This window comes from Porcisia hertigi, chromosome 21 (assembly GCF_017918235.1).
Source record: "Porcisia hertigi strain C119 chromosome 21, whole genome shotgun sequence".
Lineage (NCBI taxonomy): Eukaryota > Euglenozoa > Kinetoplastea > Trypanosomatida > Trypanosomatidae > Porcisia > Porcisia hertigi.
Genome location: NC_090580.1, coordinates 641,858 through 657,072, shown reverse-complemented (window position 1 = coordinate 657,072; position 15,215 = coordinate 641,858). Strand labels below are relative to the sequence as shown.

General features: G+C 54.2%; 6 protein-coding genes across 6 annotated transcripts; all 6 read left to right on the top strand.

The window, feature by feature from the left end:
* Nucleotides 1–374: 374 nt before the first annotated feature.
* On the top strand, nt 375–1,874 carry JKF63_05163 (uncharacterized protein; the record flags this gene model as incomplete). The annotated part of the gene is made up of 1 exon (XM_067901132.1): nt 375–1,874. The coding sequence occupies one exon, from the start codon at nt 375–377 to the stop codon at nt 1,872–1,874; it is 1,500 nt and encodes a 499-aa protein (XP_067757495.1).
* Nucleotides 1,875–4,627: 2,753 nt separating this feature from the next.
* On the top strand, nt 4,628–5,647 carry JKF63_05162 (uncharacterized protein; the record flags this gene model as incomplete). The annotated part of the gene is made up of 1 exon (XM_067901131.1): nt 4,628–5,647. The coding sequence occupies one exon, from the start codon at nt 4,628–4,630 to the stop codon at nt 5,645–5,647; it is 1,020 nt and encodes a 339-aa protein (XP_067757494.1).
* A 954-nt stretch (nt 5,648–6,601) lies between these two features.
* Nucleotides 6,602–7,129, top strand: JKF63_05161 (uncharacterized protein; the record flags this gene model as incomplete). The annotated part of the gene is made up of 1 exon (XM_067901130.1): nt 6,602–7,129. The coding sequence occupies one exon, from the start codon at nt 6,602–6,604 to the stop codon at nt 7,127–7,129; it is 528 nt and encodes a 175-aa protein (XP_067757493.1).
* Nucleotides 7,130–8,030: 901 nt separating this feature from the next.
* JKF63_05160 (uncharacterized protein) lies at nt 8,031–9,053 on the top strand (the record flags this gene model as incomplete). Its single annotated transcript, XM_067901129.1, has 1 exon — nt 8,031–9,053. The coding sequence occupies one exon, from the start codon at nt 8,031–8,033 to the stop codon at nt 9,051–9,053; it is 1,023 nt and encodes a 340-aa protein (XP_067757492.1).
* Nucleotides 9,054–10,924: 1,871 nt separating this feature from the next.
* JKF63_05159 (uncharacterized protein) lies at nt 10,925–11,458 on the top strand (the record flags this gene model as incomplete). The annotated part of the gene is made up of 1 exon (XM_067901128.1): nt 10,925–11,458. One exon carries the CDS (start codon nt 10,925–10,927, stop codon nt 11,456–11,458), a length of 534 nt encoding a protein of 177 aa, XP_067757491.1.
* Nucleotides 11,459–14,760: 3,302 nt separating this feature from the next.
* On the top strand, nt 14,761–15,171 carry JKF63_05158 (uncharacterized protein; the record flags this gene model as incomplete). Its single annotated transcript, XM_067901127.1, has 1 exon — nt 14,761–15,171. One exon carries the CDS (start codon nt 14,761–14,763, stop codon nt 15,169–15,171), a length of 411 nt encoding a protein of 136 aa, XP_067757490.1.
* Between the last annotated feature and the right edge of the window lie 44 nt (nt 15,172–15,215).

The window sequence follows — 15,215 nt, the reverse complement described above, 5'->3', positions numbered from 1 at the left end:
CTTAAAAAAAATCGATACATACTTGTGCGTGCGCTTCAGCGGCACGCACCCCTCAGTTCCCCCCCCTCCCCTCCCCTCCCCCTCCCCCGCCTCGTGCTTCTTTGCACTCGCCCAAGTGATAGTGTGTAGTGTTGCATTAACAGGCAGTCTTTTTTGGCTGTTTTGCTGTGCAACTGCGTCTTGTGTGCTGCTTTTCTTGTGTATACGCAAGCATCAACTGACGGGGGTACTCATTTAGCTTGTGGTTTTGTTATTCTCCTCCCCTCCCTTCCCCTCCCCCCCCTCCTAGAAGGTATCGTAGCCTCCTTTTCGACGTTATCAAATTGAATCTTGGTCTGTGCCAAAGGCAGGAGTGGGGGGAGGGTGCAGGGACTATGCCAACATCCAGTGGCGTTGATCCGGCCAAGCTGCGAGAGGTTGTCCGTGTGTTGAAAAGCGTCGGTCATGTGACAACGGCGGAGTCGTTGGAGGTGGAGTGGGGCATGCGGCCCCAAACCGCTTCTTGCGTGAAGAGCTTGAAGAGGACGCAGAAGTCTCAACCGCAGAAGAGTCGCGAGTCCTCTAAGGCCCGGCGCAGCTCATTTCTTTCGCTTTCTTCCACCAATGTCGCACTTTCTCCCCTCTCGTTGACGGCGCGGAGTCGGTTGGTGACTACCTGCATCGGTGACGAGGAGGACTTGTGGAGGCCGTACACGGATCCATTAGATGCGAATAACTGCATTGTACCACTATTCGACTACGGCGCCGGCCTCCTGCGTGATCACTATCTAGAGTACGTTACACACCCTGTTTCCTTTGTCTCAGTTCGTCCATATCAGAAGCAGCAGCCTCTATCGAACCTGCCATTGCGTCACCTCGAGCTCAAGGTGTTCTACGAGGAGGGGAAAACTGGCTCAGAGGCAACGAAAGAGTTCGAGATTGTGAAGGATGATCTTATAGCTGGGCGCTACCGCGTGGATGCCCCCATCAATGCTGCGACCTTTTCGCACACTGTACGATGTCACGACGAGCTTCGATGCCAGCCAGTTTGCCTGAAGATAATCCGAAATTCCAAGAGTTTCTTCGATCAGGCCCTCGATGAGGTGCGATCCCTGACTTGCGTAAACGAGGCCGGGGACGCCGATGAATGCTGCGTTGTACGGCTGCTTGACTATTTCTACTTTCGTGATCACTTTATACTCGTCACGGAGCTGCTCTTAGACAACCTGTACGAACACTCGAGAAAGCTAGACATTGTGCAGCGCTGCGCATACTTCACCCTTGCACGCCTGCAACGCATTATGCGCCAGGTGCTCATTGCACTGAAGCTAATTCATTCCATGAACCTCATTCACTGTGACATTAAGCCCGAGAACATCGCATTCAAATCCGTGGCGGATTGCGACGTGAAGGTGCTGGACTTAGGTAGCAGCTGCTACGTGACGGACATGCTCAGCTCCTACGTACAGTCCCGCTCCTATCGTGCGCCAGAGGTCATTCTCGGGTGCAAGTACGGCCCTGCGGTTGACATTTGGTCTCTGGGGGCTACCGCAGCAGAGCTCGCGACTGGCACAGTCCTTTTCAATGTTGAGTCAGTGCCTGCCATGCTCGCCTCTATTGCTAGTGTGTGTGGTCCGATACCAGCAGAGATGCTGCAGGAGGGGCGCAATACTTCTTTCTACGTCACAAAGCACGGTGCCTTTTACGATTATGAAGGTGATCAACTTGTCTTTCACTTTCCATCTGAGCCGCCCGATGCGGCAGTGCTCTTCGGTTTCGATGACCATGATTACGTTGGATTCGTGCGGCTCTGTTTGACCTTAGATGCCTCGTCGCGTCCCTCTGCCGCGCAGCTGCTTGATCACCCCTTCCTTACCAAAACCTACACGAACTGATCGTCTCTTTTGTTTTTTTGTGGGTTGTTGTTCATGTGTTAGATTTGTTAACCGGCTCTGTTTCGGCTTCAACATCGATGTGGCCCCCCCCCCTTCCCCTGCAGAGTTGCTGATTTTATTGCAGACTCTTCTTTCCCTTTTGGTATCGTCTTCAATCAAAAACTTTCTCCCCCTTGCGTGTATGCATCTAGAAAGGCACATACACACACACATACTCTATGACGCGAATCCACAGTCGGGGATGACCTCCGTCTCATCTCTCCTGGCCAGCGCAACTTCGTTCTTAGGTGTAAGCGTGCATGCGTGTGTGTGTGTGTGTGTGGGACTGAGTATCCCCATATGCTCTGTAGCATTTTCTGTTGAGTTTTCTTCTCTCCCCTTGCCTTACCACTTCTTCCGCCTTTTTTTTTATCCCCCCGGGCGGGCGTGCTAGTCTGTGCCCACGCTGCCCTGTAGACCCTTTTTTTTCACAATACCTGTACGGATTGGTGGTGGTGGTGGTGAGGGGCAGTGATGGCGCACGTGTACGTCCATTCCTGTGCACTAATGCCGTTCTCGTGGCTCTTTTCGATGTGCTTGTAACGATATTTGTTGCGCAAGTGGCGGTGATGCACGGAAGCTCCGGTGCCTCTCTTTTGTTGCACCTTTTTCTTTCGGCCCACACGACTTGCTTCTGGGCGTCACCACCACCGCGATAGGAGGAATAAGCGCCAGAATGACAGTGCCACCTGCCTCTACCCCCCCCACCCCCCCTACCCCTCGCTCATCACTGCCTCATTCCTCGTCTCTCCTCTTCCTTTCCGCCTCTTTCTTTTACTCTTGCTGTGAACTCCACATATTGTTTTGGTGCTGTCTCTCGTCCTCACTCAGAGCCCGCTGCTATTTGTTCCCTTGCATGATTCCATGCCCTGCAGATCCCCCCTTCATGTTTCACTCGGCGGTCCATGCGACTTGAACACTGCCTCGATTGTTGCTCCATCTTGTTAAGTCCCTCTTTCCCTCTCCCTCCGCCCTCGTGATGCTTCTTCTTTGGTCTGCAACACACAGCTACGGCTCACGGGGGGGGGGGGCGCATGTCATTACGATGTGTGCGTGCGGGTTGGCATAAGAACACGAACCACGACTGAGCTGTGATGCCATCTCCCTAGCCCCTGTTCGCCTCCTTCACCTCCACACACCAACACAGAAGCAACAACAGCAGTAGCAGCTACTCCGCTTGGCTACTCTGTTTTGCCGTTTCTTGCTTCTCTTCGCTATCCTGTCTGGCGACGTGTGTATACCGTCAGCTCGGACTGTGAATACAAGAGGAGAAGTGGGACGTGATACATATAAGCGGACTCTTCTAAAAGGGGATGATCCGTTTCTCTGTAGGGTGTACTTGGGAGTCCCGTGCCTTAATAGGTTGGCGAGGCCAACCGTGTGCAGTCCCTGGTGTGTCGGGTACAGCTGCGGTTTGGTGCTGTCGAGGTAGGGGGTTTGCGCGGTAGCTGTGCCGAAGAGACCCACAGGGTCTCATAATCACGGTTGCGCCGCGGTCAGCCCCCACGTGTAGGTGTGTACGAAGCTCTAGGCACTTCGTGCTTGCACCCGGGTGGGCTGATGGGGGGGGGGGCAGATGCCAGAGGCACGTGACGAGAGCGCCCCGGAGTAGTGGTGCCATCGTGTGTCGTTGCGACTTCCGTGTGGGGAGTGTCCATGCGGCATGATGGAATGCTGCGGCTTCGGAGGGGGGGCGAGGGAAATGGTGTGGCACCCAGACCCCGAGCGCCGGGTGTGTGGGGACGCTGACCTGTTGCCTGCGAGTGTCCCGCCGAAGGGTGACCTGGCATGCTGTCCTACCCCAGTCCGCCGGCTTGGTATCGCGCCGCACGTACCGGGGGAGGGGGAGGGGAAGGAATGCTGGACGAGGGGGAGAAGAGCCCGCGAGGCGCATGGCTCGATTTGACGGCATGCGATCCGTCCCGGAGGATGGCGGTATTCGCTCTGGGTGAAGTCGAGGCACATGTGCTGTGCGTGTGCGTAAAGACACTTGCTGACATGCTCGTTACAACAGGAATGGGTGTACAAGAGATGTGTGTGGGTGGGTGTGTGTGAAAAAGAAGTTTGGCTTTAGCTCACGTTCTCCAATGTGGCAACCACTGCGCTCTCTGGTCTTGTGGTTGAGCATTTTATACGCGCTTGCAACGTTCAGGGGAATACGAAGAGTGGCGGCTGGTCGTCCCCCCTCTTTTTTTCGTGGCCTATCCAGATGACATTGTCTTCAACGTCTACCCTTAAATCCCACTAACTTCGCCGCTGATATTGCCGTCGGTGCCCGCGCTCTTCTTTTTTTCCTCACCTTCGCCTATTTCTCTCTCTATTGATATTTGCACTACGGGTATGCACATGTTCTCTGGTCCCTCCTCGCCCCCCCCATTGAGTTCTGCGTAGTGCCCGTATTCGGGAGTCTCGATCAAAAATTGAGCTGTTTTCTTCGAGGGTCGTCATCGCTTCCGCCGTGTGTACAGCCCCCCCTCACCCCCTCCCCCACCCCCAACCCCCTTTTCGGAGGCTTACGTCCCTCACACACAGAGAAAGGAACCAATAAAAAGCCGCATAAGGTGCTCCAGGGTAGTGTGGGAGGGCATTCGTATTTGCTCGCTTGTTTTCCGAGATAGCGAGGACCGCACTGGTCACGACGCACGCAACGAAGAGGAGCGAGCGAGGGGGACATACAGGAGGGCATTTCAACCCCCCTCCCTTTTTTTTTTCCGATGTCAACGGCTCCGCATTCCACTCTGCACGCACCGCCACTCCCTCGGTACCGGTATCACGCTAAAACGGGGGTATGGCGAAAGGAGCGGGTTGCGGATGGCGGCGTTTGTGGGGGCACTGCGAGGAACGCAGCCACAACTGCCGTGCCTGCAGCGTTGGAGGGAGCCTCAAGCAAGCCCTTCGAAAGTTCCTTTGACTATTTCTTGCGATCTGCTCGACCACCGGCTCACCGCATCTCGGCGGCGGAGCGCGAGGAGCTGCGACGTCAGCGGACCAATGCGAAGCTTCACGAGTTCGAGAATAGCCTCCAGACGCATCGAGTAGCCACCACAACGCGCGAGTTGCATAGCTCAGCCGGCGTTAGTCACCGCGGAAGCGCCCAAAATGATGATCGAATTGGCTTGGGCTCGTCTGAGGCATCCGGGGCGTTGCACCCTCTCGTGGGCTACGCTTCCACCGTTTCGCTTCCTGCAGTGTACACAGCCCTCATGAGAGTCGTGGGTCACGCGCTCTCGTTTACAGTAGCAGGACAAGAGGACCTACTCAGCAGGCAGAGTTTTCAAGAGCTGCTCGCGCTCTTGGGGCCCGTGGAAGTACTGAGTGACGAGTACGTCTCCACAATTTTTACTTCGCTGCCTTCGTACAACGCTTTTACAGACACCGCTGATGCGTTGGCCATTTTCACTTTGCTGATAGAGTATCGTCATCACCCTCGACTCGACAGCAACCTGGCTGCACTCTTCGAGGCCTTCGATACAGACGACAAAGGGGTTGTGCCTGCAGAGGTGCTGTCCCCGGATGTGCTTCTGGCCTGGGCAGCGCAACATACCTTTGGCAATCTGCGTGACCAGTGGCAGCGCTTTGCCGCTGTCATCCGCAAGGAAAAGGAGTGTGATCCAGAGAGGTTACCACTCCTACCACCCTTGGCTTCGCGTACGGCGATTCGCGCTGCGCTGTGCAGTGTCGACGCCATTTACGCTGCAGCCTGCTCGCTGGACCTGAATGGCGACTCCCTGTAGATTACACACCCTACACGTGAACGAGGAGCGGGGAGAGGAGAGAGGTGTGTAGGTATGGCAATTCGCTGAGGGGGAGACCCATGGATTTGGCCGGACCGCGCGCTGCTCCTTCACGCATACACCCTCGACACCCTTATTTTTCCCCATTCTGTGGTACTGTCATGTTCATTAGTGCACCCTTTTTATTCCCCCTCCCCCTCTCAATGCACCGGACCCTCGTCTCGCTTTTTGAAAAAAATTTCTCATCGATATCGCGTGGAGGTCTCCTCCTCATCTCCGTACCCGAGGTTTTGTTGAGACCTGCACCGCATCGTGGAACATTTTTCTCCCTTCATCTCCTCTATCCGTTTGGATATTAATTTTATACATACCGCCGCACACCATGTAAACTCGACTCCGCGCTTCTCTCCTCCCCCCGATACCCCACGGTGCACTCATGACTCTCGTTATCGGGCACACGTCCTGGAGATCAGTAATCACAACTGGTGGACTGATTTGTCGGCGGCTGTTTCGATAAACTGAGCACGTCGCGGACGATGACGGCTGTGGTCTTCGCTAGCGAACATCGTGGTGCTGTGGAAGGACAACACGGCTGTGTATACTGCCGATCTCTCATACGCCGTTTTTTTTGGAGGCATCCCCGGGTTTGCGCAGACCGTGCGCTCGTGCGTCGGCGCAGTTGTACAGGTGGATTCTGCATCGCCTTACTTGTCTACTCGTTTTCCCACATTCCCTCTTTTGTCTATTTATACATCTGTACTCGCGTTTGTGTGTGTGTGTGTGTGTGTGTGTGTGTGCGTGTGTCCATTGAAGCGTGACTCCTTCACGGTGCACCTGGGAGCAAAATCGCCCCGTTTTTCTTTCCCGCGTCTCTTCCTGCGGTCCTAACTCTGAGGTCTCTTCCCCGTATGCGAACACTGGACTGACTTCTCGCCCGTGTAGCCAATTTTTGTAATGAACGAGATTCCAGTAACGGCCGAGGAGCTGCAGAGCATCCGAGAGTCTACTACGCTGACAGATGCCCAAGTGCAGCGCCTGTACAAGAGCTTCGCCAAGTTGAACAAGGACAAGTCTGGGAAGATCACTCGGGAGGAGTTCAACTCGATCCCCGCACTAGCTTCCAATCCTCTCGTTGACAGAGTGCTCGCGGTGATGGACACAGACGGGGACTCCACGGTGGACTTCAGCGACTTTGTACGCGCTCTGGCGGTGCTGTCCTCATCAACCTCGAAGGAGGATAAACTGCATTTCACGTTCAAGATGTACGACATTGACAGTGACGGCCGCATAAGCAACAAGGACCTCTTTCAAACCCTCAGCATCATGGTCGGGGCAAACCTCTCTCAGATGCAGTTGCAGCAGATTGTGGACAAGACATTCATCGAGGCCGACCTTGACCGAGACGGCTACATTACATTCGAGGAGTTCAAGGCGCTGGTAGAGAATAGCGACTTCGGTGACCGGCTGAACCTCCATTTTTGATGGACTTCCCCCCCCCCCACCCGCAACCACATCACCTACCTCGTTAATATGACTGCTGCTCTGCCTTATGCCTCTCTTCCCGATTTTCCGGCATTGTGTGTGTGTATATTTTAGGGGTGTGTAGACAAACGGCAGTGCATGATAACATCATGTCGCCCTCTCGCCACCCCCCGTCCGTTTTCTCTGTCTTTTGGTACGCTTCCGGCATTGTGATTATTTGCGCAGCTGTGGTGCTTGAAAAAAAAGGCGAAGATGAGATGTGCATAAAAAAGGGTAAGCGACCCATAAGTGACACTCGCACGCGTGCCGCAAGAGGCAGCAACGAGTGTGCTCGTGGTGTCCATTGCCTGTTATGCATGTCGCAGGAGTGGGGGAAAAAAAGATAAGGGGGCGCGTCACTGTTGGCACTCCAACTTTTTGTTTTCGCGTGTTCATGCACGCCGCTGTGTCGCGTATAACGGGCATTCCTCATATCCTCTTGCATGCTCCTTACCCGTTTCATTGATTGTGGTGCTACTGGCAAGGTCAGATGTCCGAGCCACTAGATTACATGCAGAGATCGGTGACACCTCCACCTCTCTGTCGCCGCTACCCTGGGCGAGGGTGATGTTTTCTCTCCACCTGCGCTACGTCTTTCATGTGATTTCTCCCTCCTCCGTCTTCTATTTTCGATCTCACACCGCCTTGCGTGCTTCATCCTGAAAAACCGCTTCCGGTGCACGCGAAATGTCCCCCTCCCTATCCCATCCCTCTACCCACTCCCCGGGCCGCTGTTCTACGCCCCCCCCCCCTCACTCATGCCCAACTGCTGCGACGTGCGCGACTTTCATCACAGCCCGTTGCAGCGTCCCAGAAGAGGGGCGCAACTCTGAACAACACGTAAGGGCTGAAGGAAAGATCCATGCTGCGCTGTACTGGGGTTGCCTTGAAGAAGGGGTGGACGCACAACCCCGGCCGCACCCGACGTGGTGGCAAAAACCTCGCCTGGCGGCCAAAAATCTCAGACGCGAAGCTCAGTCAGTTTGTACCCTTGGCGCTAGTGCACCCGCGCCGGCACCCTAACAGCTGGCAGGAACGGCAGTTTAACTCGTTGGGATACACCAAGTGGCCAAAGGCCATTGGCTTCTACAATGCCGGCGACAACTTTGAGGTGACACCTGAGGCGGCGTGGCGCTTGTACATGCACGCGCGTGATGAGCCCTATTGGGGTAAGCTTCACTGCGAAAAGACGATCATCACACTCTTGCCGGTTGTGGAGAAGGCGCCGAAGGAGAACATGGGACGAGTTTTGGATGTGTTCCGGCACTACCTAAAACGATACGGCGCTGACCACTACATCTACAACGCTGTGATGCAGGCTGCCGCGTTTGCCAAGGATTACGACCAAGCTGATCAACTATTTGCAGAGATGGAGACTTTGGGGTTGGAGCCCAATGCTCAGAGTTATGTGAACATGATGTTGGCAGCGAAACTGTGCGGTCTCCCCCCTGAGAAGAGTGAGGCGTACTTCAAGCGCGCCGTGAAAAACGGGGCGATGCAGTCTGTCATGCGCCTCGATACGGAGTTCAGGATGTGGATGGACCAGCTAGACCGCCTCGGCTCCTTCACTGCTTCTTCTGGCTATCTTTCCGTCAACGAGGAGGGTGCCAAGCCGATGCCGCGTGATATGTGGGCCATTTGGGGGTGGCACCGTAGTGAGAGTAAATTCATTAGCCGCCACGATCTCATTATGCAGCAGGTGCGCGCACGTGTGCACGGTGGCAAGGAGCTCATTGGAACCGTGTACACCAAAACTCGTCGCCAGCCGTGGGCGAAGTTCAATGGGATGCTGCGCCATGACTATAACGGACCACCGTGCTGTGCCCCTACCGCCTTCCCAGATGCTCCCGAGTACACAAGCGAGGCGGGGCAAAAGGCTTTCTGATAGCGGTGCGGGGAGAGAGTGGTGCTCTCTCTCTCTGTGTGTGTGACCGCAGTCGTGAACACCTCTTTCAAGCGGTGCGTCTGGCCAGTCGACTCTTGTCTGCGATTTCGTGTGAAACGCTGCACACGGTGCACGGTACCCACACCACCTTCACATTTGCCTTTCGCTTTCTCACGTTCGTGTCTTATCACGGTGTCTCTTCTCGTTTTTGTTTTGTTTTGTTTTGCGTTGTTGTTGTTTTAGGGGTGGTGGGGGGGGGCGAGAGATGGAGCGGCTTTTTTTTGTGCCCCCTTCTCTCCATCTCTCTCCTCCCTCCCTTTACCTCCTCCCGTTGGCGTCAACAAGTGGTCTACCCCCCCCCCCCTCACCCCTTCACCCCTTCACCTCATATTGGCTGTATTTGTCTGTCTGTGGACACGGGCATGTGTAAATGTGAAGTGTGCATGTCAGGGTCGACGAAAGAGGGTGATAAGGGGGAGGGGCGTTGTGTCGCGTGTATAGTTGATCAGGCTCTACACACTTACATGCAAGTTGCGTGTTGCGATTGTGTGCACGTTTTTTTCCGTGCCCCCCCCCCCCCTCCCTCCCCACGGATCGCTCACTAAAGAGAAGAAACAGCGGCTCCCCCCACCAAAAAACAAAAATTGAGGGGTCAGGTACAATTGCCAAGGCGTCATACTGACCGGCACACACAAATTGTGGTATGGCGTGTACAACGTGTATTGCATCACAATGTCCGCGTTTGCTGTCTGTGAGTGTTCTAGTATCTTTTATTTTGATACAACACGTTATGGCAGCTGTGCATACCCGCCTCCCACGCTGCGTCTTGCCTGCACTACCGCAGGTCAGTCCGAATGCGCGGATGTGCGATTGCATGTGTCTGAGGGAGTTCTTTCTCTTCCATTCTTTGATGCAGTGTTGACTAGTGTGTGTGTGTGTGTGTGTTTCCCCACCCTCGCCTCCTTCCCTTCCCTCTCTCCCCCTGTATTTATCATGCGTGGTTTCCTCTCTCTCTTTTTTTTTCTCGATTCGGTTGTGTGCTTGTTCACCTCTTCACGTACACCCGCAACGCACATCATTCACTCATTTTACATTTATTCACCCCCGCCCCCTCCCGTGCACAGCACTCAACACCCTCTAGTGTCTGTCATACCCTATCACAGCATAACCAGTGACAGGAGTGCCTTCCTTTTTTAAAAAATTCGGGCCGCCTCCCCAATCTGCAAACGTATCTATTGGGTTCGTCTCACTTATCTCACTTTTTTTTTCCTCTTGTCAGGGTAGGCGTTGCCACCACCACTGCTATCATCTTTTTCTCGATCTCTTTCTTGCTCCCCCCCTTTTATTTTCTGTGTTTAAGCATCTCGCTTGATACCATCGATATTATTGGCTTTCGCTCTGCTTTGTTCGCTTTACTGCCGAGGATAATTCGGTGTGCGTGCATACTCTGTGTGTGTGTCTGTGTGCCTTGCACAGCGCATCATCGTCATTAAGCCGCTTTGTCTCCTCTCTTTTTTTTTTCGCTGGGTTTAACTCATACGGGCCTTTGAACAACTCAGACACCTTTTTTTTCGCATGTAAATGTGTATCTCGGTGCATATATTTCACGTGGATATTCGGATACCCCACCAAATCAATCTACTTTGAACAAACGCGCGTGTTCATCTGCTGCTGCCGTAGATTGGAGTCGACCAAACGTTTGCGTGCACCCCCCTCCCCCTTACACACACACACACACACACACACACACACCTCTGGTTTCTTCTGGGCGTGCTTTTTTTCCTTTTCTCTCGTGGTGTCTATTCTCTCCACCGAAGTTCTTGTAAGTGCTCCTGTGTTCCTTCCCCTTTGCTCTGCGTGTCTCGCGCACAATGACTAGCGAGGTACACACAGATACTACGGACTGCCCCGCTGTGGGTACGGCGCGTGTTCGCGTTCGGTATATTCTGACGGGGGCCTGCCCGCCCGCCTACTCGGGGTGTGTTGTGCAAGCTCTTGTTCCCCTACAGCAGCCCGATGGTTCTCTTACTACTGTTGAGACAATGAAAACGCAGTTCTGTAACAACTGCTCGGCGAACATGAAGGAGCTGGGGGGCACGATTTCCAAGGCCACGATCCGTCTTCTCAAGGCGGGATGTGTGCTGGATGACAAGGATTTTTTTGAGCACCACCTCACAGCCACAGAGAAAAAAACGTGCCTTGCGCAGGCCGGCGAAACCGTTGGAGACTCGGTTACCGACGCCCAGAAACCTTCGGTGGTGATGCACATGGTCGTCCAGAAAAACCGAGTTCTACTGGTGAAGATCCCAAAGAGGGAAAAGAATAAGGTGAGCAGCACGTCGGAGAGCGGCAATATCGGCGAGGGGCATAATTTGAAGAAGGATAGTTGCTGCAGCGTCCTGTAGCGGCGGAGCACCACAGCGGAGGGAGGGAGGGGAAGAAAAGGAGCGGGTACAGGCCAACAAGAAAAACTCCTGTATGGACACAGTGTTTAACCTTCATCCACTTTTGCACTCACTGTTGCAGCTCCCTCCGCCCTCGCCTTCACTGTTCCCCACCCCGATGTCTCTACGAGATGTGCGGTAGGGGTCGACTTATGCGGTAAACGTGGATGGACAGGTCGTGTGTTTTGTTATTTTTCATCTGCGTCTGTGAAGCTTTTTTCTGCTCTCCGTCTTGGATTTATACATTTTTGTGTGGGTTCCACATCCCTCCCTTCCCCCTCTTCCATCACCACAAACATTTCTTTCTTCTGACTACCGCTTTTCTTGTTTTTGGCTCTGTATTTATTTCTCTGCACGTCTCGCGACTGTCAACGCTTCTTGTTTACTGACCAGATCACGTTTATGTTCCTGCATTCACCGTTTCTCCTCGTTCTTGGGCAGTGCTCCTCCAACTTCTTGGAGAGAGGGGCTGCTGTGCATTATAGTCCATGCGTCTGGGATAGTAATAGAGGGGGGGGGGTGGGGTGGGGAGGAGTTATGCGGCCGTGTATTTTGCCGGGGGTGCAGTGGTCGAAGAAATCGGAGTCAAGTTCACAGCAGCGTCTGTGTATGTGAGTATGTGTGTGTACCTGCTCATCAGGGGCACCAATATCTGCCCTTTCCATTCGTTTTTTTTACTAATTTTCAAAGTGGCGTTATGCCCTTCCCCCCCTTTCCGCTCTCTAACGTCTGTACACTTGGAGAGGATGTCGAGCACCACCTCGGTGCTAAACCCCCTCCCTCCCTCCCCCCTCCCGATCACCTTGTGTCTATGGGAATGTCTGTGCACCACTTTGGGCAGCCGTCTGATGGATTAACCAAGGCGGTGATGGCTATCGATCCATGAGTCAAACTGGGGGCACTGAAGATTTCGTTGTGATAGAAGGAGCAGAAGGGGGCAGGCGATGGGTGTGGGGTGGGTGAAGCGTTTTGAAGGGTGAGGAGGAATGAGGGCGAGCAACAAAGAACGAGGCGAACAATTTTGATGCCACGGATGGTCACGCGAGACCACATTGCCGATTTCCAGAACCTCTAAACGTCACGTCTTTTTTTTTCATATAGGGCTAAGGCCCCCTTCTTTTCTCTACCACCGTTCTTCTTACCTCTCTTTCTCTCACCTCAAACGTCCCTTGTCGTTCCTGCCCTAGCCCTTTATTTTGCAGACATGCACGCACGTACCCACGCGTAGCTAGTATATCACGCGCTGATCTAGTGGTCGGCAGAGCTCCTCAGTGGGAGTCTGCCTCTCTTTTTCTTTGACCTCTTATCATTTTTTTTCGTGTAAGTGTGTGTGTATGTGTGTTCGCTCTGATTACAGGGGGGGGGGAGGGGAGGTGGGGGTTACACGGTCCCACTATGCAGTCTCTGCGGAGGGTATGCAGTCCGCCTTCACACCCCTTCAAACAGTGAGCCACTTCTGCTGGCGACAGCGTCAGGTGCCGACGACGTAGGGAGGCGCGGGCCGTGTGTCGCTGGTGACGTCGGCGCTCAGGCCCCCGGGGACGGCTGTGTGTGTGTTGGAGAGGGACTTGAGACAATGACCGTGCCTCTGGCATCCATACGATGGGGGGGGTGACACCGTCGAGGGGTCCGCAGCGCATCCCACCTGGCCCTCGCTGCCTGCTGGCAAGGAGGGCTGAGTCATTCTAAGGGGTACGCTGTCTGGAGGCTTGCGTGGTGTGTGAGGCAGCTTCAAGGGCTCTGTGCAACGGTGGTTGTAGGCGGAGGTGAAGTTTGAGGCAGATGCTGTTTATCACAGAGGCCTACGTTCACATGATCTCACATGCTTATTTGCACTGCTTTTGCCACGCCACTCAACGAGGGGGAAGGGGGCTCTTTGGCAGGCTGGGACAGCGGTGTAACGTGGAACTCAGGTGATGTGCGGAGGTGGTTGTGTGTATGGTGAGGATCACCTCTTGTTCTTGGGCTGTTGTCCTACCGCTGTGCTTCAGACTCTCCTCACTTTTGTTTTCATGTTTTATGTTTCCGCGCTGGCTCTCTCTCTCTCCTCGTGTTGTGAGTTGCGCGCTTCATTTACTGCCGTAAGCCGGTGTGCGGGGTCCTGCACAGGTGCGCACACACTCATGGACGGCTCCCTACGACACACACACGCTGCGTGTGTGTCGCTGTGTAGGGAGCGTAGTCCATATTTTTGATGTCGTAACCGTTTTCTTGTGGCTTCTCCTTCGAGGATTTTGCCACAAAAAGGATGCTGTGCGGTACGCCGCAGTCTTCGCCTCGGTCTGTTTGCGTGCGCTCGTTTGATGTTTAACCAGAAGAAAAAAAGGAGGGGGGGAGAGATCATCCATTCCGTTGAGGAAAAAGTCTTTTGCTCAGGCAGAACAGCGCCCATGTAACCGCTGTCACTTGCGCAGCGGCAATGACGGTGTGTATTGCGGCCCCCCGCGACTCGGGTCTGAGGGGGCACCACCGCCATCCCAACTAGGTGCCAAAAGCGAGTGATGGGCAAGGAAAAAAAAGCATCCATGGAGTCATCGGCACGGGGTCCAGACAAGGTTGAGTGTTGGTGGTGGGGGTGCGGTGATGTTCCTGAACAACTTCATTTTAGATTTATCGTGTCTTCGGAGAGTGGACGCAACACGCTTTCTTCTTGCATTTTCCTCATCAATTAACAAAAAAAAGGAGGGCATTGTGGCACAGCCAGAGTATACAGCTTCTGCGTACTCGTGAAGGCCGTGTACTGCGCATGGTGGTGGGTGGGTGGGGGGGTACGGGATGGGGAGAGGTGGAGAGGGCAGTGGGCCTTCCCCCCCCCCCCACCCCGTTCTTTCCCTGCCTCTTGAATGCACCTTATAATGTGCGACATGTTTCTCTCCTTCTCTCTCTGACCTCGTTTCTACCACTCGTCGTTACTCGTCACTCTGCTTTCCTTTTGTGTGTCTGCGCTGCGCCGTACTCTTCATGTTGCCTCTGCTCAGCTCCTCCTATTTCATAACTTCGACCCGTTTCTCCCCGCTACAGTTCCTGTGCATTGCGAGAGCGCATGTGGCAGTGTACAAGTGAACTGCACTGAGAACTCGAGCCTCAATCTCTACGTGACAGGGCATTGCTTTCTGCTTTCTTTTTTTTTCCTTCCCCCCTTTTTTTGAGATGAGCAGCATGTGACGCCCTGTTTTGATTCCGGGATAAAGGCAGGCGTACATTTTGAGTCTCCAGCCACACAGTTAATCACACACACACACATACACACACACACTGCTAGAATGAGTTCCACACAGCAGCGACGCTCGCTCACTGCAGAGGAGCGGGAACACTCGCTGGAGGTGCTTGCCAGCCTTCTCGCCTCCACCTTCGATGGGCATGTGAGTACCGTCGACGTGCATCGTGCATTAAGGGGGGGCGATGCATCGGACAGTGGCGATGTGGACGCCTCGTGGCAGGTGCAGATGATGGAGTGCGCAGATAAGCGTAACATTGGGGAGGCGAGCGAAGAGGCGCATCGAGGTTCACAAAAATGGATATGCCCCATGTGTGAGACGGTGAACTGGGCCCTGGAGGCCCGCAAGGCCCTTCGTAAGCGACAGGAGGATTTTTCGTTGGACTTGCCGCTCCCTGTAATGCTGACATTGCGCTGTGAGTGCTGTGGCTACGATGGCAATATCGTGCCGTCGTAGCACTCGGTAGAGCCTGTTCTGTCACTGTCGAGTCGCATTGTGCT